The 24,795-nt window shown below is 56.5% G+C and overlaps 1 protein-coding gene across 3 annotated transcripts; it reads left to right on the plus strand.

Annotated features, from left to right (window-relative positions):
- Positions 1–1,626: 1,626 nt before the first annotated feature.
- Positions 1,627–23,050, plus strand: MYO1C (myosin IC). Of its 3 annotated transcripts, none has more exons than XM_090292769.1 (32): positions 1,627–1,834; positions 8,537–8,692; positions 8,810–8,925; positions 9,467–9,665; positions 9,744–9,824; positions 11,190–11,369; positions 11,456–11,554; positions 11,763–11,876; positions 11,962–12,033; positions 12,447–12,566; positions 12,689–12,771; positions 12,994–13,099; positions 13,206–13,286; positions 13,581–13,672; positions 15,096–15,190; positions 15,263–15,309; positions 15,421–15,501; positions 17,542–17,647; positions 17,745–17,862; positions 18,433–18,546; positions 18,623–18,699; positions 19,058–19,126; positions 19,214–19,298; positions 19,399–19,558; positions 19,844–19,927; positions 20,610–20,703; positions 20,795–20,850; positions 20,998–21,133; positions 21,212–21,282; positions 21,371–21,468; positions 21,541–21,640; positions 22,039–23,050. In XM_090292769.1, exons 1-32 carry the CDS (start codon positions 1,760–1,762, stop codon positions 22,063–22,065), a joined length of 3,192 nt encoding a protein of 1,063 aa, XP_090148895.1. In that variant the 5' UTR covers positions 1,627–1,759; the 3' UTR covers positions 22,066–23,050. The 3 variants fall into 3 exon arrangements, with proteins under 3 accessions (XP_090148895.1, XP_090148897.1, XP_090148896.1); XM_090292771.1 differs by lacking the exon at positions 1,627–1,834 and adding an exon at positions 2,623–2,734; XM_090292770.1 differs by lacking the exon at positions 1,627–1,834 and adding an exon at positions 7,076–7,162.
- The last annotated feature ends 1,745 nt before the right edge of the window (positions 23,051–24,795 follow it).

Genomic DNA, 24,795 nt, shown 5'->3' on the forward strand with positions numbered 1-24,795 from the left:
ACCTTAGTTTGAGCTTTGGTCCTGACCTGAGTTAAGCTATCCAAAAGTCACCATCTTGTCTTTCTGCCCCAGATCCCCCCTACCCATGGGGAAGTTCCCATGGTAACCTCTCCCTGCCCCTAATACATACACACCTGAAGAGCCCTGAACCCCCTGCACTTGCCCACTTTATTCCTTATATGCACAGACCGCAGCTCAGAAGTGGTATCGTACAGGGTCAGAAGCAGGAGTTTGGTCAAGACATGAGTTTGAATCTGAGTTCCATCTCTACCCACATAGTTTCAGTTGTCCATAAAATACAAATAATGCACCTATTCACAACATAGTTGTAAGGGAAGTTATACAAGAAGGAAAAAAAAAAGCAACACTATACCTACCTCCTCATTCTGAGTACTGTGGCCCTGGGGCAGGAACTCCTGAGTGCAGGGGTCCTCTGTTTCTCCTTGTGGAGCATGCTTGTTCTCTGCATGTCCACCTCTCCCTTACGCCTTAGGTCTCACTGGCCCTATACCCGCCTCCTCTTTCAGGTCCCCTGGCCTGGCGGGGGTGGGACCAACAGATTGAGAGGCGGGAACAGGGAGTACATACTTTCCCTCCTCTTGGCCCCAGTCAGGATATGGCCACTCTGGGCCCAGCCCTGACCCTCTGGATGGAAACAGGAAATATGCGAGACTTAGTGTGTGCTGGGTCTCTACCCCTGGCTCCATGGCTGATAAGGGCCATTGTGTGGCTGCCGGAGATGAGCCTGCCCTGGATAGATGTGCTTCCTGGAGGAAGGAAGGAAGCTTTGTTGGTCTTTCCTGGGCGGGGGGAGCTGTGAGGAGGGTAGGGAAAAGTGCCTGGGGGAAGGTGACTGCCCAACGCTGGACTTCACCCCTCCCACTTCCCCCTGTCCACTTCCCCCTTCTCACTTCCTATAAGGAATGGCAGGAGACCCAAGGGCTCAGTCCCAGGCCAGGAAAGTGTCAGCTGTGATTTAGCAACAATAAAGAGAAAAACAGGAACATTCAGGGTGGGGGGCACCTGAGGGTGCTCATGGAAAAGTAAGGAGCCAGCAGGGCCAAGGCTGCCTACAACCAGGGAACCTGGGAACCAACATCCCAAGCATTTGTCTCTAGAGGAGGTTGGTATAGGGGGCTTATCACAGTGCCCTCCTGCCTCTCCAGCCAGTCAACCACCTCTGCCCACCATGGTCAGCCCCCAGCAGCCCTGACCTTTAAAACTCAAGGGGCTCACCTGCTGTCATGGGAGGCAGGCAAACGGGGGGGGGGGGGGGGCGGGGAACAGTGCCTACTGATGGATCCTCTTGGCTTAGAACAGGATGTGCATTCTGGTTTGGGGAGTGGTCACTGTGCTCTCCAGCGGACACCAGTGAGTGGGCAGGGGGAGAGGCCCAGCCCTGGAGTTGCTGGAGGGAAGGCCTCCTACCCTTTGACCTAGAGCTCAGGGCACCCCATAGTGGCTGTATCAACTGCTCTGGTTACCTGGGACAACAGACATTTCCTCCATCACTCAGCCCCTCCTCTTCCTGCCCCAACCCTCTGGGCCGAAGCCTACCAATCAGTCCTGGGCTGCTCCAGCTGTGTCCTGAGGAGCTGGACCAGACACATCCCCTGGGGCTGAAGTTGAAGCTGAACCAAGTGGCCATCCCAGCATAAGACCAGATTCCTGGCTCCAGGAGCGGCCATAGCCAGTGGGCAGGCAGGCAGGCCTTTGCTGAGAGGCCTCAGTGCTGCAACGCTGGATATCCACAGGCAGAATGGCGCTGCAAGTGGAGCTGATTCCCACTGGGGAGATCATCCGCGTGGTTCATCCCCACAGGCCCTGCAAACTTGTAAGCTGGGATGCTCTGGGCCGGGAGGAAGGGTGGCCGTATCTTTCCAGGACCACCAGCCCTCTCTCAAGCAAACCTCTTGGGAAAGGGCTGAGCAGTGGGGAGGGGTTCTGATCCATGGATGGATGAGAGCAGTGAATGGAAAGACGGGGTAGGGTTTTAAGTGCCATTGTTAACAATCGCTAGGAGCAGGGTTTTTCAAAGTGGGGATCTGGGTTTGAATTCTTTGTCCTGCTCCCTGATCTTCAGTGGGCTGGGCTATTAACTGGGCATAACAATACATAGGTGACAGGGCTGCTCTGAGGTCAAAGTACTAGTAGTGTGCATGTAAAGCTCCAGGCACATAGTATAGACTCAGTTAATGCCTCTTCTGACCAGCTCGGAGCAGTAGCTTGAGCGGAACGGAGGGTGAAAGAAGAGAGGTAATCACAAAAAGAACCGACCTGGCCCGGCACGCAGAGGAGGGTCGGGTTTGCTCTGGGAGTGCAAAGGGGCCCTAAGATGGTGAGGGGGAACCTCTGCAGACGCACGCACGCACGCACCTACCCCGTACTGCTGTGAAAGGGCCGGGTCTCTGCTGGAGGAGGATGCGTGAATGTGTGTATATATGACTGTAACGCGCCTTGTCCTGGGAACTGGTTGCGGAGTGTGGGGCACCAAGTCTCCGCGGACTACGACTGGGTCAGCACCAAGACGGGCCGGCCCGGGGCTGGGCGGGGCGGGGCAGGAGGGTGCGCGCGCGCGCGCGCGCCTAAGTCTGGGCCCTGTCAGGGATGACGACAAGCAGCGGCCCGGCCCCGGGCGGGCCCTGGGCGGGGAGAACGTACCGGGATCGCCGACTCCCAAGCCGGCCACGCTGCTCTACTTGGCCCCCGCCGGCACACAGTAAGAGCCGAGCTGGTGAGTACTCTGGGCGCAGGCGCGGACGCGGGGCAAATAGCAGTCTCATGGCTACTGCAGGCCTCCGCTCCCGAGTGGGAAGCGGAGGTCACCGACCCCGGGGTCGCTGGGGCCGAGGGTCCGCTTGGCCCGGCCTGTGAATGGTCCCAGGACCCTATGGCGCCAGGGCTCGGCCTGCTGGAGACTTAGATTACTTTTGGCTAACGTGAGGGCGGGGAGGAGAGGCTGAGGTCTTAAGACCGGTGAACCCAGCAAGCCCTTTGGTGGTGCTCTGCCTCCGGGTTCCGGAGAAGCCTTCTGAGCCCCGCCCCTTCCCCGCCCCTTGGGCCCAGCATGGCCAGGGGTCATGAGAGCGCCTGGACGCCAGAGTGTAGCGAATGGGGGCTTCCAGATGAATGCGAGAATGAATAGCTGGCTCACCGCCGTATTCAACTGCTGGTACGCTCTTGCCTCCTGCTTACACTGTCAGCTCTGTGATTCATTCATTCACACAGGTTATTGAACCCCTCTGTGCCAGGCTGGGTGTATGCTCCAGGCAAGAGCAGTCTCCTGGGAGAGACTGACCAGGAAACCAGCGATTACAGCGTATTGCGATAAAGACGGGGCTGTGTGTTGGAGGGAATCAGGAAGGGGTTCTGAAGGAAGGTGATACCTGAGCTGAGTCTTCAAGGATGACTAAGAGTCATTCAATTGGAGAGGGGAAGTGTGGGCAGGGCCAAGAGAATTGCAGGTGCAAAGGCAAGAAGCTTAGAGAGCCACGTGTGGCTGGTGGCAGGAGTGGGAGCAGCTCATCCTGGCTGTGTGTGGTGGTGAGGCATGGGGAGAGAAGAAACTGGAGAGGGCCACCCTTGTGGTCACACAGGAATGGAAGAGCAGTGGGGTAAATTGAGGACAGGGGGCCTGGCAAGAAGTGGGTATGAAGTACAGGCTTGACAGATGGACGGGTGTCCTGTAAACATTCACTCTATTAACATGAGATGTTAATTGATCAGATTGCACTTGTAAGCACCACAGCTGCTGTGGGAGAATGGATTAACTGGAGGAAGGCAGGGAGGCTAGTTTGGAGGCTGCTGCCTGATCCAGGAGTGGAGCAGTGATGGTGGAGCAGAGGAAAGGTTTTAGCAGGTGGTGACTCCTTGCTGCGAGGAGCGGAGGGAGGTGGGAGGGCAGGCCTTTTGATGCCAGGTGCTTCCCTCTTCTCTACATACACAATATTGAACAAGGAGGGTAGGTTAGGGGGCAAGGAGCTCTGTTTATTTCTGCTGGAGCCCCAGGGAGAGGCGTCTGACAGGCCAAAGGCCCATGGTTCTGGAGCTAGAGGTGACTGTTCCTCTGAGTAATCAGGTGGAGCCCCTAAGTCATCACTGTTCCTCCCATTCCCCCTCACAACAGTTCCCCTGCGTCTAGAACAGTCCTTTGTGGGACTGCTTGGGCCCCGCCCTAAAATATGTTTTATAAATAGAAATTGAGCACCTGTTCTGTTCCCAGCATTGCACTGCTGGTGAGAGAGGCTATGGTTCTTTCCGCTATCCCAACAGGCCTTGCGGCTGCCTCAGTGAAAATTAGCTCATAGCAGCGATATGGGCGGTCCTCAGAACACCCATTCCAGACTTGCTGGCCCTGGGCTGGGGGCACATCTGAGGCTACCAATTGTCCTCCCCAGTCCTCCAGAGGGCAGGGTTGGGGGGACCTGGCCCATACTAGGTAAATGGCACTGGATAATCCAGGTCTACTGCAAACATCTCCCCAGGTGGGAGGAGATCCAGAAGCAGTCTTAGAAGATAAGTCCTGCATCACTCAGAGGCCATGGCTACCCTCCAGACCCTAGGCCATGTTAGGGGCCCAAAGGCCATGGCCCACACTCCCGAGCTACTACTCCTAAGGCCTACATGTCAACAGTGACACAACACCAACATGGTTGTGTACTGGGCACTGAGAAAGGTCAGAGCCTGGTGGGGTAGCTGTTAACTCTTACAGAGAAGTTGGGAAATCTTCAAGCTCTAGGGCAGCTCTGAAGGAGTAATGAGTGCTAGATAGAAATACTGGTTCCAATCCCACTCCTCCTTTTACTAGTCCTGAGATCTTAAGTCATTCACCTGCCCAGCCTCAGTTTCCCCGTCTGTAGAATGGTGGCAACACTACAGACTCTGGGCTGGGCCGGGATGGGCTGAGCTCAGAACACAAAATGCCCGGGCTCTGCAGCCTTGGTCGTGGTGTCTCTCACACCCTCAGGCTCCCTGCCTCTCTACCCCTCGCCCGGCTGGCACTTCCGTCCGGGGAGGCGGGCCGGTAGGCGCTGCCAGAGCAGTGCTGGGACCGGTGCTGGAGCCCGGGCCGGAGCCAGCTCTCAGGCCCGCGCAGCGGTAGAGACGCCTCCTCCATCCGCCGCCGGGCGGTGGTTCCCGGGGCGCCAGAGGGCATCCCGGGAATGCGGCGGCGCGGCTCCGGGTGGGGGATGGCCGGCCGGACCCCTCCGCACGCGGATTCCCCTCATTCCAGCTGCCTGACGCGGCTGCAGGCAGGGCGGACACAGAGACCGCGAGGCTCCACCCTCTTTGGCTCCTCCCCTTGGTCACCGAGCCCAGTCCCCTCTCACCGCTGGGAGCCGCGCTCTCGGTGGAACTGGGTGGATCTTCCTCCCCAAGCCCAGGTGGGCTGGAGGCTGAGTCCCTTCCCTGCTTCCGCTCCCTCTGGAGTTTAAACCTGAGGGCGCCAGAGTGCGCCCCCTCCTGCCTGCAGCCCGCCTCTGCCGGTGGCGTTTCATACCACCTCTCCCTCCTCCGCTCCCACCCAGCTGCGGACGGAGGCACCCAGTCCCCTCGCCCCTCCAGAGGGCCCCATCTCCCAGCTGGCTCCCGCCCCGTGGGGTTCCCCGGGTCGTGGCTCTGGCCAGTCTGTTGTTCTCAAGATAATGAGCCTTCCCCAGGAGGCTGTAGCCCGCACCTGCCGCAGGTTCACACCCTCTCTGGGGAGCCCCGGTCCGAGGGTGGGGCGCGCTGGAGCTTTGGGTCCGCGTTCTGCCTTCTTCCCTCTAGGATAAGTCAGTGTCCCCAGTATTGGGCATCTGGTTCCTAAAATCTGTCGGGTGGGGGGCGGGGCCAGGTGACGCTCTTTGTAACTAGTAGGCTGGTCTGCGGGGCTTTCCCCACTAGATAAGGACTGTAGCCCAGGGACTGGCTCTTAGTAGGTCTGCCCCAGGCACGTGTGGAATGAGTGTCTGGCTGAGATAAGCGAGGGATGCTCACTGCGGGCTCGGGAGGCGCCTTAGGGCTGTATCTTAGCCTTCCCTACTACCGTTTTTAGGCAGGTATTAGCCTCATTTTAAGGATGAAGAAGAGGTTCCGAGAAGTTAAGTGGCTGGCTTACACACAAACAGCTTGTAGTAAATACTCCATCCAGCCTTTTGCAAGCACTAGCCATCACCACCCCACCAGCGGTGGGATCTGAATTAGAGTTCGCTCCTAAAGGTGGTCGCTCCCCAGAGTCCAGCCGGGGCGGGGTTGCTGGGGGCTGCTTTGGGAGGAGGGTGTTCCTGGGCAAAAAGTATGGACGTATTTAGAGGAACCAGAGTGGGAGGCCCTCATCCAAGCCGGGGAAGAGGTAAGGAGGCCCTGGGGCACAGAAACGTGTCCAGGATGGTGAAGAAGTGTATTGGCCCTAAATGCTGGAAGTCGGACGTGGGTTTTCCAGATGCGAAACGAGACCTCCATTGAGGCGGGGCACACACGGCTCCGGGAGAAGTGGTCCTGTCTGCCCCTGCCCCTTGGGCACGTGCTCTGTGTTAACACGAGAACCCAAAGAGGTTTTCTTGGGGTTTAGAGACACGGGGCCACCGCCCCCAAAGAGAGGGTATGGGGGTGGACAGTGCCCCGCACGCAGGCTCCGCCCGCCTGGGTGCGCGGGCCGTATTTGGACATTTCGTTCTATTTTTAACTTTGCCTAGACTTGACGTTGGGGGGAAGGGAGAGGGAAATCCTGCTTCCTCCGAGACCCACCGGCCTCAGCCCTCTTCCCGCGCCTGGCCTGTTGCGAAGTGTAGACACGAGCCCGGAAGTGAGTTCCGGGTCGGTGTAGACGCGGCGGCCGCGCGGGTTCCGGGCCCCACCCTGGAACCAACGACGTCCCTCCTGGAAAACCTGACTCAGGCGAAGCCCCTGCCCAGCGGGGAGCCCCGCCCCCTCCTCCACACCCGCCCCGTGGGCACCCGTAGTTCCAACTCCCCCGAACTTCGAGGGACCCCGGAGTACGAGCCCCAGGGAGACCCAGGCAGCCGGGGAGTCCCGCGCTTCGCTGGCTCTCGGAGGGGGCGGTGCGGGGGCGGGTCGGCCCCTCCCTCCTTGACGCCGCCGCCGCCGAGCCCCGGGCGGAGAGCACCCGCTGCGGAGCACGGCGCCAGGCTGGCCGGGCAGGATGCGCTACCGGGCGTCGGTGAGCAGGATGGGGGCAGGGCGGGGGTCCCGGGCGTTCCTCTCTGTCTCGCGGCGGCGCCTCGGCCCCATCAGGAAGCGGGCGCGGCCCAGGAATTTCGGGTGGAAAAACGTCCCAGAAAGTTGCAGGGGGAGGAGGCCGAAGCTGGGAGGGCCGCGGGGCGCGCGGACCTGGAGCCTGGCTATTAGCTCGTGGGGGAGCTGAGAGCTCCGAGACCGTCACCCGGAGGGCATAGGGGGCGGGAGCTTCAGCCAGATTTGCTAGCAGCTTCAGGGCAGGTTGGGGGCGAAGGGAGAGTGATCGACAGGCCTGGGAGAGGCAGGCCCCTGATTAGACCTGGAGGGGGACCCATGGCCAGTGGTATGGGTGGTCTCGTTGGAGAAGACCTGGTGACCTCTTTGGGACCTAAACCCCACCACCTGTCACCTTGTTCTTCTCTGACCCATGACATTTTGGGTGTCAATTTCCGAGAGCCCCCAGACCCGTTTTGAAGAGTATGCCGTGGGGTGAGGGTTTTGTTGAGCCTGTCCCTCTCCTTACCCTCTGGTCAGCTCCAGACGCAGCTGGAGGCAGGCAGCTGGGTTTTCCGTGGTAAAACCCCCACCCCCTTGAGGCCTCTCCGGGTTCTTAGAGGAGGAGGGTGTCTGGGGAGCCTGGCAGCTGATGCAGAGGGTGTGGCCCAGCTATGGGAGGGAGGCCCCCCTTATGGGGTGAGTGTTGAGTCCAGCTGGGATGGGAAGCCCTCTGGGAGGTCCCTCTGCTATGGCCTAGGGGTGGCCTCTTGCTTAGTCCCTAGACACTGCTCCTGGAGATTTTGGTGGATAGGGCTGAGAGAGATGCCCTCACCCTGCCTACAGAATTCACTGTGAGCTATTTGCCCTCCAAAACACCTGTCACATGGCTTGGCGCTAAGAAACCTGAAGTCACCTGGTTTAACTCAACTCCTCCTCCTTGAGACGGAAGCAGCCCTGAGAGGGGAGGGGATTTGTCCAAGGTCAACAGAGCTTTTTCTGTTACTATGGAAGTTCCTTCTCCTGACCCTCCTTTCTCTACACAAAACTAGCACCTCCCCAGATTTGGTGGTCTTGCTCCTATGTCCTCTAGGGTCCTCTGTGCTCCAGTGTCTGTGTCCAGACCCCATGTGCCCCACAAGGGATCAGTTCCGTGTGACCCATGTCCTTAGTGTTCCATATGCTGGCTTCCTGTGACCCAGCATGATCCCTCTCCTGGATGTTCTCTCTGTCCTATGATCAAACCTCTTGTGTCCACCTGCCCCTGGCTGCCCCTTCAATCCCACGGACTGTGGTGGAGGGGAGAAGTGGCCTTCCCTGACACTGCTGGCCTTGACCCTCTCCTGTGGCTCATTCCCAACAGGCCCTGGGCAGTGACGGGGTGCGGGTGACCATGGAGAACGCACTGACCGCCCGTGACCGGGTGGGGGTACAGGATTTTGTGCTGCTGGAGAACTTCACCAGTGAGGCGGCCTTCATTGAGAACCTGCGGCGACGATTCCGGGAGAACCTCATCTATGTGAGGCCCAAGTGGGAAGACTGTGGGGGTGCTGGGTGCTCAGAGGCAGGACTGACAGGAAAAGAGGCATTGTGGGTCTCCGGGAGAAAATTCTGACCCTCATCCTCTGACCCCCAGACCTACATTGGCCCAGTCCTGGTCTCTGTCAACCCCTACCGGGACCTCCAGATCTATAGCCGTCAGCACATGGAGCGTTACCGTGGTGTCAGCTTCTATGAGGTGCCACCCCACCTGTGAGTGAGACCCACCTCCCCATCTGATGTAACCCCACCTTACCCTTACTCTAAAATGACCCCTGACCTCCCACTTTGGACAAATCACTGTTCACATCTGTGAAGAATCCCACAGTCCCTCACCCTGCACTGACTCTACCCCCCACATGAGATGAATCCGCTCCATCTGGGTGGGACCTCCCCAGCCCCTAAACCAACTCATCCTCACTCATGACTTATTTGCCCACCTCTACCTGGCATGGCCACCAACCTTAGTGACCTTCTGAGGGACCTCCAGCCCTACCTGGGAGTGACCTCAACCTCTACTTGAATAACCTGGAGTGACCCCCTCCATCTTCCACCTGAAAGTGACCCATCCACAGTTGTGAAGAAACTCCCTTCACCCACATCCTTGAGGGTCCCCCAATCCTCATCCTCAGGGGTACATGCAGCTCCCACCCACAAGCAAACTCCAACCAGATATGGGAGAGCCCTACCTGCAGAACTCCTACTACATGCTTGAACCCCTACCTCCTGAGCTCCTGACCAGCCTCTGTCCCAGGTTTGCGGTGGCCGACACTGTGTACCGGGCACTACGCACAGAGCGTCGGGACCAGGCAGTGATGATCTCTGGGGAGAGTGGGGCAGGCAAGACGGAGGCCACCAAGCGGCTGCTGCAGTTCTATGCAGAGACCTGTCCGGCCCCTGAGCGGGGTGGTGCTGTGCGTGACCGGTTGCTACAGAGCAACCCTGTGCTGGAGGTGAGGGACCAGCAGCATCTGAGAGGAGGGAGGGCAGGGTGAGAAGGCCGACATCCCTCATACACCATCTGCTCCTAGGCCTTTGGAAACGCCAAGACCCTCCGGAATGATAACTCCAGCAGGTTTGGGAAGTACATGGACGTGCAGTTTGACTTCAAGGTACCTGTGGTGGACCAGAGCAGGGTGTGGGATTCCCATTCAGTAGGCACCCCCCAGTCAGGTCCTTGGCATCAGTAAATATTTATTGAGTTCCTACTGTGTGCCAGGCACTGTTCCAGGTGCTGGTGCTACAGCAGTGGAACAAAACAGACAAAAATCCTGCCTTTAGGGGAGGTTGACAGTAAGCAGAAAACGTAATCTAGGTGACAAGTGCCACGGCAAAAACTAAAATAAGGTAAGGGGTGGGGGTAGTTGCTCTCTTAAATAAGGCAGACAGGATAGGCCTCCCTAAGAAGGTGGCATTTGGTTAAGGGTTTGATGGAGACAGAAGAGCAAGCAGTGCATACACCTGGGGGAGAGAGTCCAGGCAGAGGGAATAACCAGCGCAAAGGTCCTGAGGTAGGAAGGTGTTTGGTGCTTTCAAGCAAGGAGGTCTGAGTGGCCGGAGAAAAGAATGAGGGGCCAAGGAATAGGAGCAGCTGAATAGTGCAGGCCCTTGAGGTTCTTTGTATGAACTTCTGTTGTTTTTTAACTCTTGAGTAGAAGTGGGCCATCAGAGGATTTGGAACAGAAGTGTGTCAGTATCTGACTTTCCTCTTAAAAAGACCGTTCTGGCTACTTTGTTGAGAAGAGGTGATCAGAGAACCACGCCTAGCAGGGAAACCAGTTAGGAAGCTGATTCAATAATAATCCAGGTGACAGCCCTGGCCGGTGTGGCTCAGTTGGTTGGGCCATTGTTCTGCAGGGCAAAGGGTTGCTGGTTCCATTCCTGGTCAGAGCACTTGCCTAGGTTGTGAGGCACCCAGTCGATGTCTCTCTCACACATCTGTGTTTCTCTCCCTCTCTTTCTCCCTTCCTTATCTTCTCTCTAAAAATACATAAAGTCTTTAAAAAATAATAATAATTATCTAGGTGACAGGTGACTGTGGCTGGAGCCAGCGTAGTGACAGTGGAGTGGTGAGCAGGGCTTGGATTCTAGGGGCGCTGAAGGTTAAGACCGCAGGATTGGCTGTGTGATTGGATGTGAGGAGGACTGCAGGTTTTTTGGCCTGAACACCTGGAAGAATGAAGTAACCATTGACCGAATGGAAGACCCTCCAACGAGCTAGCCTGAGGAGGGGTTTAGGAGTTCAGTTTGAGGTCTGTTGAGTTTGAGATGCCTGTTGTACGTCCAAGTGGAGCTGACAAGTAGGTAGGGTGGAATGTTCTCATTTCTTAGACAAAGAATCTGAGGCAGAGGGGCTGACTTGCCCGAGTCCACGCAGCTAGTGGCAGAGCTGGAATTAGAGCCCAGGAATGTGGGGAAAGAAGGGAAAGTGGGCCCCATGCCCCCTGAGCAGTCAGCATGTCCTGTCCTGCCCACAGGGTGCCCCTGTGGGTGGCCACATCCTCAGTTACCTCCTGGAGAAGTCCCGCGTGGTCCACCAGAACCATGGGGAGAGGAACTTCCACATTTTTTATCAGCTGCTGGAGGGTGGTGAAGAGGAGACGCTGCGCAGACTGGGCTTGGAACGCAACCCCCAGAGCTACCTGTACCTGGTGAAGGTGAGTAGCTTGGCAGGGAGGGCAGGTGCCACCAGCGGAGCAGACCCATCACCAGGACTGCCAATCCAACTTTGCCCCTTCTCCAGGGCCAGTGTGCCAAAGTCTCCTCCATCAATGACAAGAGTGACTGGAAGGTCGTCAGGAAGGCTCTCACAGTCATCGACTTCACTGAGGATGATGTGGAGGTGAGGCCCCAGCTAGGGACCCTCCCTTTTCTCCTTGTCACACTCTGAAGACCTCAGTCCTCTCGTACAGCTCACTTCTGCTTAGATCGCCCCTCTCCTCCCAGACACTACACCTCCTCGTCCCTGCTGCTCCTGACCGTCCTCTAGTTGTCCTCATGAGACGCTCAGCCCCTCCTGTGACCCTCATTCGCCCCTGCCTATCCCCCAGGTCCTGCTGAGCATTGTGGCCAGCGTCCTGCATTTGGGCAACATCCACTTTGCTGCCGACGAGGAGAGCAACGCACAGGTCACCACGGAGAATCAGCTCAAGTATCTAACCAGGGTGAGTGGGCTGACCTGAGGGCAAGGGCAAAGCAGCTGGGTGAGGGGAAGGGCGCCCTCATCACGCCTCACCCCCACACACACAGCTCCTTGGTGTGGATGGCTCAACGTTGCGGGAAGCCCTGACGCACAGAAAGATCATCGCCAAGGGAGAAGAGGTGAGGCCCAGCCTTTGCCTCAGGAGGTGGGGTGAGGGATTCAGGTATTGCAAGGTAACTCCCACTCTCCTCATTGCCCCCTCCCCGGGTGTGCTCAGCTGGACCTCAGCAGTGCTGGAAGGACATAAGTCAGGGAACTCAGAGAGGCGCAGGGAGCTGGCCAAGGTCACACAGGAAGAGGGTGATGGAGTCAGACTGGAACCAAGACTCCTACCTCTAGTAACGAGACCTCTTGTCCCTATACCACCTTCCCTCTGATATGGCCACTGTCCTCTCCTGTATCCCTCCCATCACACCGCTGAGGGAGGAGGGCAGAGTAGGCATAGCTTACTGGTGTTCGGCCTGAACCCAAAGGGGAGGGGATGGGAAGGAGTCCTCAGCATTTGTCTCCCTGTCTCACGCCCCACCTGCAGCTCCTGAGCCCGCTGAACCTGGAACAGGCTGCGTATGTGCGCGACGCTCTTGCCAAGGCTGTGTATAGTCGAACTTTTACCTGGCTGGTTGGGAAGATCAACAGGTCATTGGCCTCCAAGGTGAGAGCATGGTCCAGGTTGCTCCCAAGCAGTGGGGAAGGCAATCCAGGGAGGCCTGGGGCAGGGAACTGGGGGCTGGCAGATCGAGGGACCCATGCTTTTGGTTCAATGGCTGGCCCTAGGATGCTGAGAGCCCCAGCTGGCGGAGCACCACAGTCCTTGGGCTCCTGGACATTTATGGCTTTGAAGTGTTTCAGCACAACAGGTCAGTGCTCCTCTTCCCCTGGCCTGTCTCTTCCCTCGTCTCCCAGACCTGATTCCTCTCCTCTGTCCTCTGCCTCTTTCATTCCTGTCAGTGAACCCCCAACCGCCCTGGGTCCTGATCAGTATTTCTCCCCATAGCTGCTCAGGGGGCTCGCCTACCTTTTCTATACCCCTGGTCCTGTGTTCCCCTTGAGCTTCTGTGGTCTCTGTGCTTTCCTCACAGCTTCGAGCAGTTCTGCATCAATTACTGCAACGAGAAGCTGCAGCAGCTCTTCATCGAACTCACCCTCAAGTCGGAGCAGGAGGAGTATGAGGCAGAGGGCATTGCGGTGAGTGCGGGCCTGCAGGTGTCCCAGGCACCACAGGAAGCCCAGGCTTAGGCTGAGAGAGGCTCCAGGACCCTAGGATGACGCCCTCCTTCCCTTTTCCCCTCAGTGGGAGCCCGTCCAGTATTTTAACAACAAGATCATCTGTGACCTGGTGGAGGAGAAATTCAAGGGCATCATTTCCATTTTGGTGAGTCCTCTGTTCCTCCAAAGACTCGTGTGAGGGGCTGAGTGGGAGGGCTTCACTCTTCCCCGTCTCTCTCCAGGCCAGTCTGCAGAGGGTCAGAGTCTGGGGCTGAGCAGGAACAGGGCAGGGCTGTGCATGGAGGGTGGGGTGAGGTGTTGGCTGGGTCTGGAAGCTGTCTCTAGGAGGTCCCTGTGATCTGCCTCTTCCCTGTGTCTGTGCCCCTGCATGGTGCCCCTAAGTTTCCTGTGCTCTGTGGTCCCTCCCATGATACCTCCATCCCTCTGCCATACCCGCCAGGATGAGGAGTGTCTGCGCCCTGGGGAGGCCACGGATCTGACCTTCCTAGAGAAGTTGGAGGACACAATCAAGCACCATCCACACTTCCTGACGTGAGTGGGGTTGCAGGGCTCACTTGGGTGGAACCTGTGGCAGCCTGGGATCCCCTCACAATTATAAAACACCAGCCTGAAGAGATGACTGTGGGAGGAGCCAAGTTATGGACAAGCACACAAAGCCGCAGCTCACAGTACACCCGCAGAGAAAGAAACCAGGAGCTGGCTTCCTCCTCGTTCTTTTCTGAGAATGAAACTTGCTAAGATTTTTTTAGCTTCCTTATTTGGAAATTGCTTTTTATGTAAGGAATCCCCTAAAGTGGGGAGAGGGAGAAAGGAAGCCAGTCCCTCCGTCCAGCTCTGTCCTGCTTTTTCTGTGCACATATCTCCTCTAACCTGCTGGAGGTGTCCACAGTGCTGTCTCCATTTTACTGAGGCTCACAGAGAAGTCTTTTACCCAAGGTTATCCCACGTCTAGTAAGTTACAGAGCTGGGACTCAGTCCTTAGGCTGCAAATGCCAAAGCGCTAAGCAGTTTTGTGTAATAGTATATTAAAACCCTTTTTCTGATTGTAAAACTAATGTTGCTCATTAGAGAAAATCTGGAATGTGTGCAAAAGCCTCTTGTAGTCCTGTCACTCAGAGGTCATCACTGTTAACAACTCCAGGCACTTCCTTCCTGCCCTTTTCTGTACATCCTTTTTCACAGTTGAGAACTCATTGTGTCAGTATCAACTTCATTTTTGTTGTAACGTTGATGAGATGCTATGGGAACTTCACTTTTTGTTTATATCAATTAACATATGGTAAAATTGGTTTCGTTGCACGTAGTTTCAGTTAAAGTCACAGAACCTGATGACGACGTTAAGTGAGGACTTAGTATAGAAGGCTCAGGGTAATGTTATATTCTGAGTCTGTTCCTGTAGCATCAGAGAAATTTCCTCAAAACGCTTCCTCTAATGGCTCTAACGCGCAGACACCCAGCTGCTCTCCCCCAGCCTCTGGGGGTGGCCAGCCTCCGGCTCTGCTCGATAACAAGGCTGCCATAGACATCCTTGTGCCTTAATCTCTGCCTGTGGCTCTGGTTAGTTGCTTGAAATAGCTCTTAAAAGTAGAAAATGGGCTAAAGGGTATAAACATGCTTAAGACTTAAGTAATCTCTTGGGGCAAATTCCATTCTTAAAATGTAGTGGGCAAGTACTCAACCCTGTGAGCGGTCCTGCCGCAGCCTGAGGCACGGGCGTGGCCCTCAGCCCAGTGTACCCTGGCAGTGCGGAGGCCCAGGCCCGATCCTGGCACCGAGCGTCTCCCTCCCTAAGACAGTGGCCACCTCTGTGCAGGGAGGCTGAAGGCCTTATCACACTGCAGAGTGCCTGCTCCTCACTGGATGCCTGTGTCCTCTCGAAGGCTCTTCAGCAGGCAGGAAGCATGGCTCGGGCCAGCAATCTGTAGCTCCCTCTCCCTGTCACCCCCCAACCCAGGCACAAGCTGGCTGACCAGCGGACCAGGAAATCTCTCGGCCGTGGGGAGTTCCGCCTTCTGCACTACGCTGGGGAAGTAACCTACAGTGTGACTGGTGAGGACTCTGGGGCTGGGTCCCCACAGTGGGCGGGGAGCGGGGCTCTTCACATCTGCTCTCCCCTTCCAGGGTTTTTGGATAAAAACAACGACCTCCTCTTCCGGAACCTGAAGGAGGTGAGGACTGGGAGGAAGACTACAGCTTTAGCCCCCAGTGACCTGTGCCCCAGGAATCTGTCCTGCCATCCCCCTGTACTGCTACCTTGATCCCTTGCTCTGCCCTCACAGACCATGTGCAGCTCAGAGAATCCCATTATGAGCCAGTGCTTCGACCGGAGCGAGCTCAGTGACAAGAAGCGGCCAGAGACGGTGCGGGGACTGTGGGGCCCGAGGGGGCGAGTGTGTGTGCACGTGGATGAGGGCCTACATGAGCCTGGGAGTTGGCCATGTGCACGAGAGCTTGTGTGTTTGTTGCCTGTGTGCACATCTGCGTGTGTCTAGGAGGCTGCCCGTGGGTGTATATCTCTGTGTGTGTGTGTGTGTGTGTGTGTGTGTGTGTGTGTGTGTATACACATACCTACACACACCTCTGTGTGGGCACTTGCTTGCATTCATTCACTCAGCAAGCATTTGTAGCACATATTAGCAAGCACTTAGGGTACAAAATTATATGCGTGGTCTCACAGAAATGTGTACAGTATGCTTTGGAGACTTAGAATAGGGAGCAGCAAACTGCCTGAGGGAGTGGAAGGAGTGAAGGGGTCAGGGAAGGTTTCCTGGAGGAAGAAGCATTTGAGATCATGGGAATGAGTAGGTACTTATCAGATGGACCTATGGGAGGGCACTGTAGGCAGGAAGAGGTCCCAAAACACAGATTCCCAAAAAGACCAGGAGAGTGACATCAACAAGGAAAGAGGCTGGGAAGGACAAATGTGGCCAGCAGTGCCGGATTTGGGGAGAGCCCCAGTGCGCTGGGGGCAGAGGTGTGGCTGTTGGGCTTGACCAGAGGAGGAGGGCTGGAAGAGCAGGGGCAGTAGAGAAGGGTAGGCCAGAGTGCTGTGTCCGAGGAGTGTCTGGCAGGAAACGCATGGAGGCAGCTTGTTGCCCAGGGTGTAACTCCCTGGGATCCTGCCCTCCCCCTCCTACTCCTCCCCCCCAACACTCATCTTCAGGCTTCAGTATCCCCCATGAGGATGCCTGCTAATCCACTACTGCCCAGGACTCTCCAGCAAGCTGATTCACATGTCCAGTGATGTCTTTCAAGTCGCCCCCAGACTTCACAGCTCTATAATGGGCCCTGGGTTGCCCAGTCCCCCAGGCCTGCTCCTTCTGTGTCCCTACTCAGGACAGGGATCATGCTCCACCCAGAACCCTGGGCAGCATCCCTGCCTCTTCGGTCTCCCCCGTCTCCCTCACCCAAACAACCACTGGATTTGCCCAGTTCTGCTGCCATTCTGAACACTGCTCAGCACTTCTTGGCTGCCTCTGCCCCTGGATACCTGCCCTGATACTGCCTCCGCCTGCCTCTCACCCTCTTTTCTACTTCCCACCTGTGCTGTTTGTAGCTCCCTGTGTACATCAAGCCTTTGCTCAGGCCGTCCCTCTGCCTGGAATGCCTTCCTCTCCTCTCTTCTCTCTTCCTTCTGACTGTCTCCTACACATCCTTGAAATCTTAGCTGAAGGGTCATGTCCAGGCCTTTTTGGTGCTCGCTACCCCACAGGCTGGATTAGCTGCCCCTTCTTGGTGCTCCCAGTACCACAGGCATACAACCTGTTTTTTATTTGTTTAAAGATTTTATTTATTTTTAGATAGAGTGTGAGGGAGGGAGAAAGAAAGGGAGAGAAACATCAGTGTGTGTTTGCCTCTTGCACTCCCCCACCTGGGGACCTGGCCCACAACTGGGAATCCAACCAGTGACCCTTTGGTTCCCAGGCCATCATTCAATCCACTGAGCCACACCAGCCAGGGCATACAGCCTATTATTAAGGGGACCCCGATAGATTGCAAGTCTGCTGGAGTCTGCTTGAGGTCATGCAGCCAGCAGTGTACAGGATAATGGTTAAACGCATAGGTGTAGGACACATTGTTTAGGAACGTGGCCCTGAAATTGTAGAAAGAGAGTGGTTGCCAAAGGAGGATGCAGGATTGTGGTTGCCTTCAGGTCTGAGCTGGATTTTTAGATCCCAGTGAGGTTCCTAAACTGAGGTCTCTAGCCAAGCCATAGTGATGCAGGTGGGCGTAGTCTGTCCCCTCGTCTATTGTGAGGGTGGTGGGAGGAAGGGCCCCAGCAGAGCAGGGAGCAGTTGTGGAAATTGTTGCTGCTTTGCCCCAGGGAGGGGCTATGCCAGGCAGGGATCAGGGGCCTCAGCCCAGCTCCAGCCAACCTCCCATTCACCTTGGCGTACCAGGTGGCCACCCAGTTCAAGATGAGCCTCTTACAGCTGGTGGAGATCCTGCAGTCTAAAGAGCCCGCTTACATCCGCTGCATCAAGCCCAATGACGCCAAACAGCCTGGTAGGCCCACCCATGGGCCTCTGGGGCGGACGGAGCTTCTGGGCAAAGGCCACGAGCCAACTGTGCAAATCCATTAATTACCCTGTTACCCCTCCAGGCCGCTTTGATGAGGTGCTGATCCGGCACCAGGTGAAGTACCTGGGGTTGATGGAGAACCTACGCGTGCGCAGAGCCGGCTTTGCCTATCGCCGCAAATACGAGGCTTTCCTGCAGAGGTGGGGGCGGGGCCTGGCTCAGTGCCAGGGAAAGGGGTCCAGAGGGTAGGAGCCGCTTATATCCTGGAAGGGAGGATGGTATCTCAGCCCCATTTCAGAGACAGGTTGCTGAGGCTCTGAGCTGCGACCCAGGCCAGGGGCCCTTGCATGCTTCAGGCATAATGTCAGACTTTGTAGAACACTCCGCCAGGCCTTGCCCTCACAGAGCACCTGGGCAGGGGTCAGCGAGTCAGGCATACACATACCTGTCACCAGGAGAAATGGTAAAAGATTATGAGAAGGATAGAGTTTCTGATCAGAGAGCAGATTTGTGGTTATCCTGAGTTAAGGGCCTGGGGAGTTAGGTATGAATTCCATCTCTGCTACTTTCCAGCCCCATGGCCTTGGGCAGATGAGAGTACCTCAGTTGCCTTACCTTTAAAATGGGGATAACAGAGCTACCTCCCAGGCTTTCTGTGAGCTTCCCATTAAGGGGACCTCCCAGTAGGGGCCCAGGAAAGCTGGGTTGGGCCCCTAGGGAAGGGTGCTGGCTGGGGTGTGAGCTGGGTGCATTTCTGCTCCTGCCCCCAGGTACAAGTCACTGTGCCCAGAGACCTGGCCCACGTGGGCAGGACGGCCTCAGGATGGGGTGGCTGTGCTGGTCAGGCATCTCGGCTACAAGCCAGAAGAGTACAAGATGGGCAGGTGAGTGGTGCCCACTCCTAGTGTCTGGGGGTAACGGGGGGTAGTGACCAGGGGCTGATCACTGCTTCCCTCCCAGGTCCAAGATCTTTATCCGCTTTCCCAAGACCCTGTTTGCCACAGAGGATGCCCTGGAGGTCCGGCGGCAGAGCCTGGGTGAGAGAGGCCCCACCCTTCCTTTCCCAGTGGGGTCCATTCTGAGGGGCAGGAAATAAATCACTGCATTTGGGCTCCTTCTCCAGGAAGTCTGCCTCGTCCACATTCAGCTGCCCTCCTTACCAGCTCTAGTCCCAGCACCGGCCATCTGTCCTGCCCCTGGCACAAACTCTGAGCATGTTCCAGCATTCTTTTGCTCCATCCTGCTTGCTTTCATTTCCTCTCCCCTCTTATTTTACACTTTTGCTCAATAGCTCCTTCAACCACTCCTTCATTCATGCCGCTCAGTGACTGACAGCCAGGCCTCCAGCTAGTTCCCCTGAGCTCTGGCCAATTGACTTTTCTTTCCCAACCACAGCCACGAAGATCCAGGCTGCCTGGAGGGGCTTTCACTGGCGGCAGAAATTCCTCCGGGTGAAACGATCAGGTTGGGGGCCCAGGGGGGGCAGGGTCTGGGGCCTGGGTGGGCCACCGTGGTGAGGAGACAGAGGTCAGCCGCCTGTGATCTCTGCAGCCATCTGCATCCAGTCGTGGTGGCGGGGAACTCTGGGACGGAGGAAAGCCGCCAAGAGGAAGTGGGCCGCACAGACGATCCGGCGGTGAGCACTGGGGTGCCATGAGGGGGTGCAGAACGGGTGTGTGTAGGGCCCTGTTGTCAGACTTCTCACCCTCATCCCTGTTGGGCCCCCCACCCTGCAGGCTCATTCGAGGTTTCATCCTGCGCCATGCACCCCGTTGCCCCGAGAATGCCTTCTTCCTGGACCATGTGCGCACCTCTTTTTTGCTTAACCTGCGGCGGCAGCTGCCCAGAAATGTCTTGGACACTTCATGGCCCACACCACCACCTGCCCTGCGTGAGGTCTGTGGGCCCTCCCTGCTGGCATAGGGACCTCCGAAGCACTCAGTAGAGGGGCCCAATAATCATGTGGCCAGGCAAGCAGCCGGGCGGGCTTCCCAAAGGAGGGGAACTGGGGCTGGGCTGTGGAGGACGAGTCATTCTGAGAGAAATGACTCGGGAATGGAAGAGGTTGTCCAGATGGAGTGGGTGTCGCTTAGGCAAAAGCCTGGTTTGGGCACACGCCTGCCGCCCTCAGAGGAAAGGGGGCCAGGCTGTGTAGGTGCCCTGACGCTGCTATGCCCACAGGCCTCGGAGCTTCTGCGGGAGTTATGCATGAAGAACATGGTGTGGAAGTACTGCCGGAGCATCAGCCCTGAGTGGAAGCAGCAGGTCTGGAGAGCCAGGAGGCAGGCGTGGACTGGCCAGGGGGCAGCAGGCAGCACTGAAGAGTGCCGGCCTGGGGGGGAACCCTTTGCCCTTGATGTACCATGTGACCTCAGATGGATCCCAGCCCCTCGTTGGCCTCATGTATGAAGCAGAGACCGAAGTAGATTGTGGGTGGAAATTAGGGTTCACCTCTGGCCAATTCCACTGGACTGGTAGAGGGTACCCAGAGCCCTATGTTGGAAAGGCTGTAGCTTCAGTCTAATCAATTGGTAATGTCTGCCATGGTTCTGGAGACAGACATTGGTAGCCAGTGTGTTTTGTATTTGAAGACTCAATATTGGCTGATGCTAAAAGACTCACTTGGCTCAGGTAACCTGTAGTGGTTTTTTGAGTGTTAGACATCAACCAGCTTCAAAATCTGAGGCCTGATGAGGGGAATTAACCCCCAGATTGGGCCTGGACCCTAACAAGATTGTCATGACCCTTCTAGGGAACTCTTCCTTGGTTGGTAGAGCCAGGGATGAGGTAGAGGAGGGGCTAATGAGAATGGCAGGGCTCAGCCTCCTGGTGTTGGGGCCAGAGAGCAGGTGAGGGAGGCTGTCTCAGCTTCTGAGGTTGGCCTGCCCCCCAAACTGTGATAGTCGCCACCCTCTGACACCCCTCCTCCCTGCCCTTGTCTCCTCAGCTGCATCAGAAAGCAGTGGCTAGTGAGATCTTCAAGGGCAAGAAGGACAATTACCCCCAGAGTGTCCCCAGGCTCTTCATCAGCACACGGCTTGGTGAGCCCCTGACTTACTGGTGCTCAAACCCTCCATCCCATCTTGGTCCCCCTCTCCTCTGCTGACTTCATCTCCCCCACCTGGGTTGCAGGTGCAGATGAGATCAGCCCCAGAGTGCTACAGGCCCTAGGCACTGAGCCCATCCAGGTGAGACACTGCCTGCAGCTCATAGCCCAGCACAGTTTTGCTGCCCAAGGGCCGGATGGGGGCATCAGGGCCTGGGCAGAGGGTGAGGGAGTTATCCCTGGAGCCCCCTCAGTCCTGTTCCGTCCCTCCCCTGCCCTCTGTCCTCAGTACGCAGTGCCTGTGGTGAAATATGACCGCAAGGGCTATAAGCCACGACCCCGGCAGCTGCTGCTGACACCCAGTGCCGTGGTCATTGTGGAGGATGCCAAGGTCAAGCAGCGGATTGATTACGCTAACCTGACCGGTGAGCCAGAGTCCAGGGATACATAGGGAGGGCGCCTGCTCTGACCCTTGATCCCTGACCTCTGCCCTTCCCCCTCAGGAATCTCCGTCAGCAGCCTGAGTGATAGCCTTTTTGTACTGCATGTGCAGCGTGAGGACAATAAGCAGAAGGTGCCCTTTTGGGCGGACTGGGAGGCAGGGCGGGGGGTTCTCTAGCCCTGGGCAGAGCCTGACCTCTCCCCTTGTCTGGGACCCACAGGGGGATGTGGTACTGCAGAGTGACCACGTGATTGAGACACTGACCAAGACGGCCCTCAGCGCTGACTGTGTGAACAGTATCAATATCAACCAGGGCAGGTGAGGGAGGCAGGGGTGGTGAGGGCTGTGTGTACACATGTGGGCAGTCCTCACACGCCCCCTTCCCTCCAGCATCACGTTCGCAGGGGGCCCCGGCAGGGACGGCACTATTGACTTCACACCTGGCTCAGAGCTGCTCATCACGAAGGCCAAGAACGGTCACCTGGCTGTGGTGAGTGGGATCCAGCAGGCAACAACACCTGCTTCCCTGCTGGTGGCCCTGGGACTGGGGTGGAGCCTCTAGTGGCCAAGGCTTCCTTGGCAGTGCTTGGGTACCATACCACCCCTGTCATCCCATTGCCCACTGGGGGCCAGGCAGAGGGGATTTCTGAGCCCCCACAGTGAAGAGGGTCATAAAGATGGCAGCATGGGGAGGTGGGGAAGACTGGGGGGCCGGGGGGTGCTGGCTGGGAGGAGAGGCCCACTCCAGCTTGGGAAGGGAGTCTTGTGGGAGTCAGAGTGTCTAGGATCAGGCTGCCACTGCATGTTTCTAACCTGTGAGGACACATGCCTGAGGTACCTCTGTCTGCTTCCCACTCACCTCTGGGGCTTCTCCCTTTGCCCCCACAGGTGGCCCCACGGCTGAACTCTCGGTGATGAAGGTGCCCCTGGACCCTCCCACCTCCCAATGCTTTGCTTATCCTCTCTTCCCCTTCCCAGTTACCAAAGACTCAACTTCCACACAGGGACCCAGGGACACCTCGAAGCCCATCAACAAACTCCTGTCTCCTGCTCACCCCTCTCTTGAGGGAGCTGGGAGGGCCCAGGAGTGGGCCAGGCCGGGCCGCAGCAATAGGAAAGCCGGGGCCAGAGGCAGATTTGCCAGCCCCACTGCCGATGCCAAATATTTGAGAGAAGGGAACTTTTGCTGAGGTTTCCTCTGAGATTTTTTGACACTTCATAGGAAACTATTTTTTTAAATGCCGTTTTCCCACCCCAAGACACACTGGATGTGTTTTCCCTGACTCCAGCAGGGCAGGGGATGTAGCTCAGAGGCTGGGCGGTCTGGGCCACGGTGCACTTCCCTGCCCAGCCACCCTGTCCCCCTTGTTCCCTTGGCACCTTGTCTGCCTGCCTGCCTGCCTGTCCACCTACACTTTGCAGCCCATTTCAACATCCTCCTGGGGGCTGAGACCACCCTTGCCTGCCCTTATCTTCCTGCCTTAAAAGTGCCCTTTCAATATCATCAGCCTAGCCTGAGGTTGTCCTGGAGTCAGGGAAGGAGTCTTAGACAGTAGAATTTGGAAGACAGAGATCACCTAGTCCAGCCTCCTGGTATAACATCAGGAGACAGTGACCCAAAGAGGGGAAGGGACTTGCCCTTCATCCAGCAGGTGGGGCAAAACTGGGACTACAGCCCTGTCCTCTCAGCACACTTAACTGCCTCTTCCGGGGACAGGTAGCCCCATAAAACAGGCTCATATCTTTAGGGAGCATGTGGCTCCCTGACCAGCAATCACCCTTGGGGGCCACCAGGTAGGAGAAGTACTTCTGCCTGAGTCTATGCCTTAGGATGACGAATACCCTGCTCACATGACCTTGGCCCCAGTTCAAGGATATGAGGCCTTTTCTGGGCCCTCACCTCCTTGGGAGGAGCTGCAGGGGCATCACCTCTTTCTGCTGCTTCCCCACCACCTGCCCAGAGGGCCTGGGGGCTGCCCAGCTGCCTCTGCCCTCCTGGGGTCTTGGCCCACAGCTGACACTTCTGCAATCCAGAGAAACACTAAATAAAGCAATACATGTTTGCCAACATTTGCCTCCTTGTGAATGTTAAGAAAGGGAGAGGACCCCTAGGAGGTATCCAGGGGCCTTGTATGAGAATTATTGCCTTGTCCCCAAAAGAGAGGAGGCAGGACACCCTCCCCAGGGGAAAGAGCAGGTGTGACCAATAGCTGTGCATGGAATTTTTTTTTTTTTCTTTTTTAAGGTTTTATTTTTAGAGAGAGGGAGAGAAACATCAATGTATGGTTGCCTCTTGCACACCGCCAACTGGGAATCTGGCCTGCAACCCAGGCATGTGCCCTGACTGGGAATTGAATCAGAGACCTTTTGGTTTGCAGGCCAGCTCTCAATCCACTGTGCCACACCAGTCAGGGCTGGACCTGCTTTTTCATTGACTGTCTCGGGAAGGGCTGCTCAGCCTGGCCCAGTGCCATGGACTGGTGGGGGAGGGGAGGTAAACACTACACACAGTCCCTTCCCTGTGGGCCTCAGTCCAGTGGGGAAGCCTGGTGCACAGAAGTGCAGCCCAGTGTGGTAAGTGCAGGGGTCAAGGGGTGGACCCACAAGAGACTGACTCCTGACTTAGGGGGGGTGGGGGGTGGTTGTAAACACTTCTTCACAGAGAAGATGGCATTTGAGATAGGTCTCAAAGGATAGTCTCCAAATTCTGTTGCAAGTGACAAACCTAATTCAAACTGGCTTGGGAAGGAAAGGACAATAATATTTGCAGCCTTACAGCCCTGGGCTGAACTGCTCCCAGGTGCTTAGACAATGTCACAGATGGGACTGCAACCACTCCTCGCTCAGCCTTTCCTTGTGGTCTGGTGGCCCCAAGAGCCACCAACAGCTCCAGACTTTTACTCTATGAAGTTGGCATCAGAGGCAGAGATAAAGAGCCTCTTTGTGAGTAATTCAAAAGTCTCAGAGCCAATTCTCAGTGGATGGCTTGAAGGAGGCACTGTCCCCAGACCCACTCATTGTAGTTAGGGAGAACTTACTCTGATGTGTGACTGCCAGGCCTGGGTTATGTGTCTCCTCTCCTCAAACAGAAGTGGCATGTACCACACTTGACCGCAAGGACCAGGAGTGGGGGCAGATGACTTCCCAAAAAAATCAGCGTTGACTCCAGAAGAAAAGGCATTAGTGTTGCAAGCTGCAACCCAGAACTCTTTAGCAGGTGGCTAAGCGTTTTCCCCAAGCAGGAGGAGCATTGCAGGCAGAAAGAATGGCAGGAGTTAAAGGCAAGAAAGTTTGAGTGTAGGGTCAGGCTCCCTGCTGAGTTAGATTCATCACCTAGGGCAAAAGTTCTCAATGAATGGGATACCATGTTTGGTGTGACTGTCTTGAGCTTGAGACTCCCCTGTGAGCACACCTAGATTTTGACTTCCAGAAAAATGAAAGCACCACAATAATTTGTCTATCAGGAACAATGGTTCTAAGAAGTCAACAGATAAGATAAACATTACATCAGTGCAATTACCAGGTTTACAACTGTAACAACACTCCTTTCTCCAGCCAGTTGGTATGCATGGGAGAGGGAGGTTGTCACAGGTAAGGGAGAATCGTCTGCGCCCTCAGCTCACATCCTGCAGGAAGTGCAGTGCC

Source organism: Furipterus horrens, unplaced genomic scaffold, assembly GCF_987537825.1.
Source record: "Furipterus horrens unplaced genomic scaffold, mFurHor1.1.pri manual_scaffold_11, whole genome shotgun sequence".
Taxonomy (NCBI): Eukaryota; Metazoa; Chordata; class Mammalia; order Chiroptera; family Furipteridae; genus Furipterus; species Furipterus horrens.

Bases quoted from the DNA above. Each gene is read 5' to 3' on its own strand.
- MYO1C (XM_090292769.1), top strand. From the start codon at position 1,760: ATGGCGCTGCAAGTGGAGCTGATTCCCACTGGGGAGATCATCCGCGTG. The intron at 11,877-11,961 runs GTGAGTGGGCTG...CCACACACACAG, and splicing joins AGCTCAAGTATCTAACCAGG to CTCCTTGGTGTGGATGGCTC. The intron at 17,863-18,432 runs GTGGGGGCGGGG...TCCTGCCCCCAG, and splicing joins TACGAGGCTTTCCTGCAGAG to GTACAAGTCACTGTGCCCAG.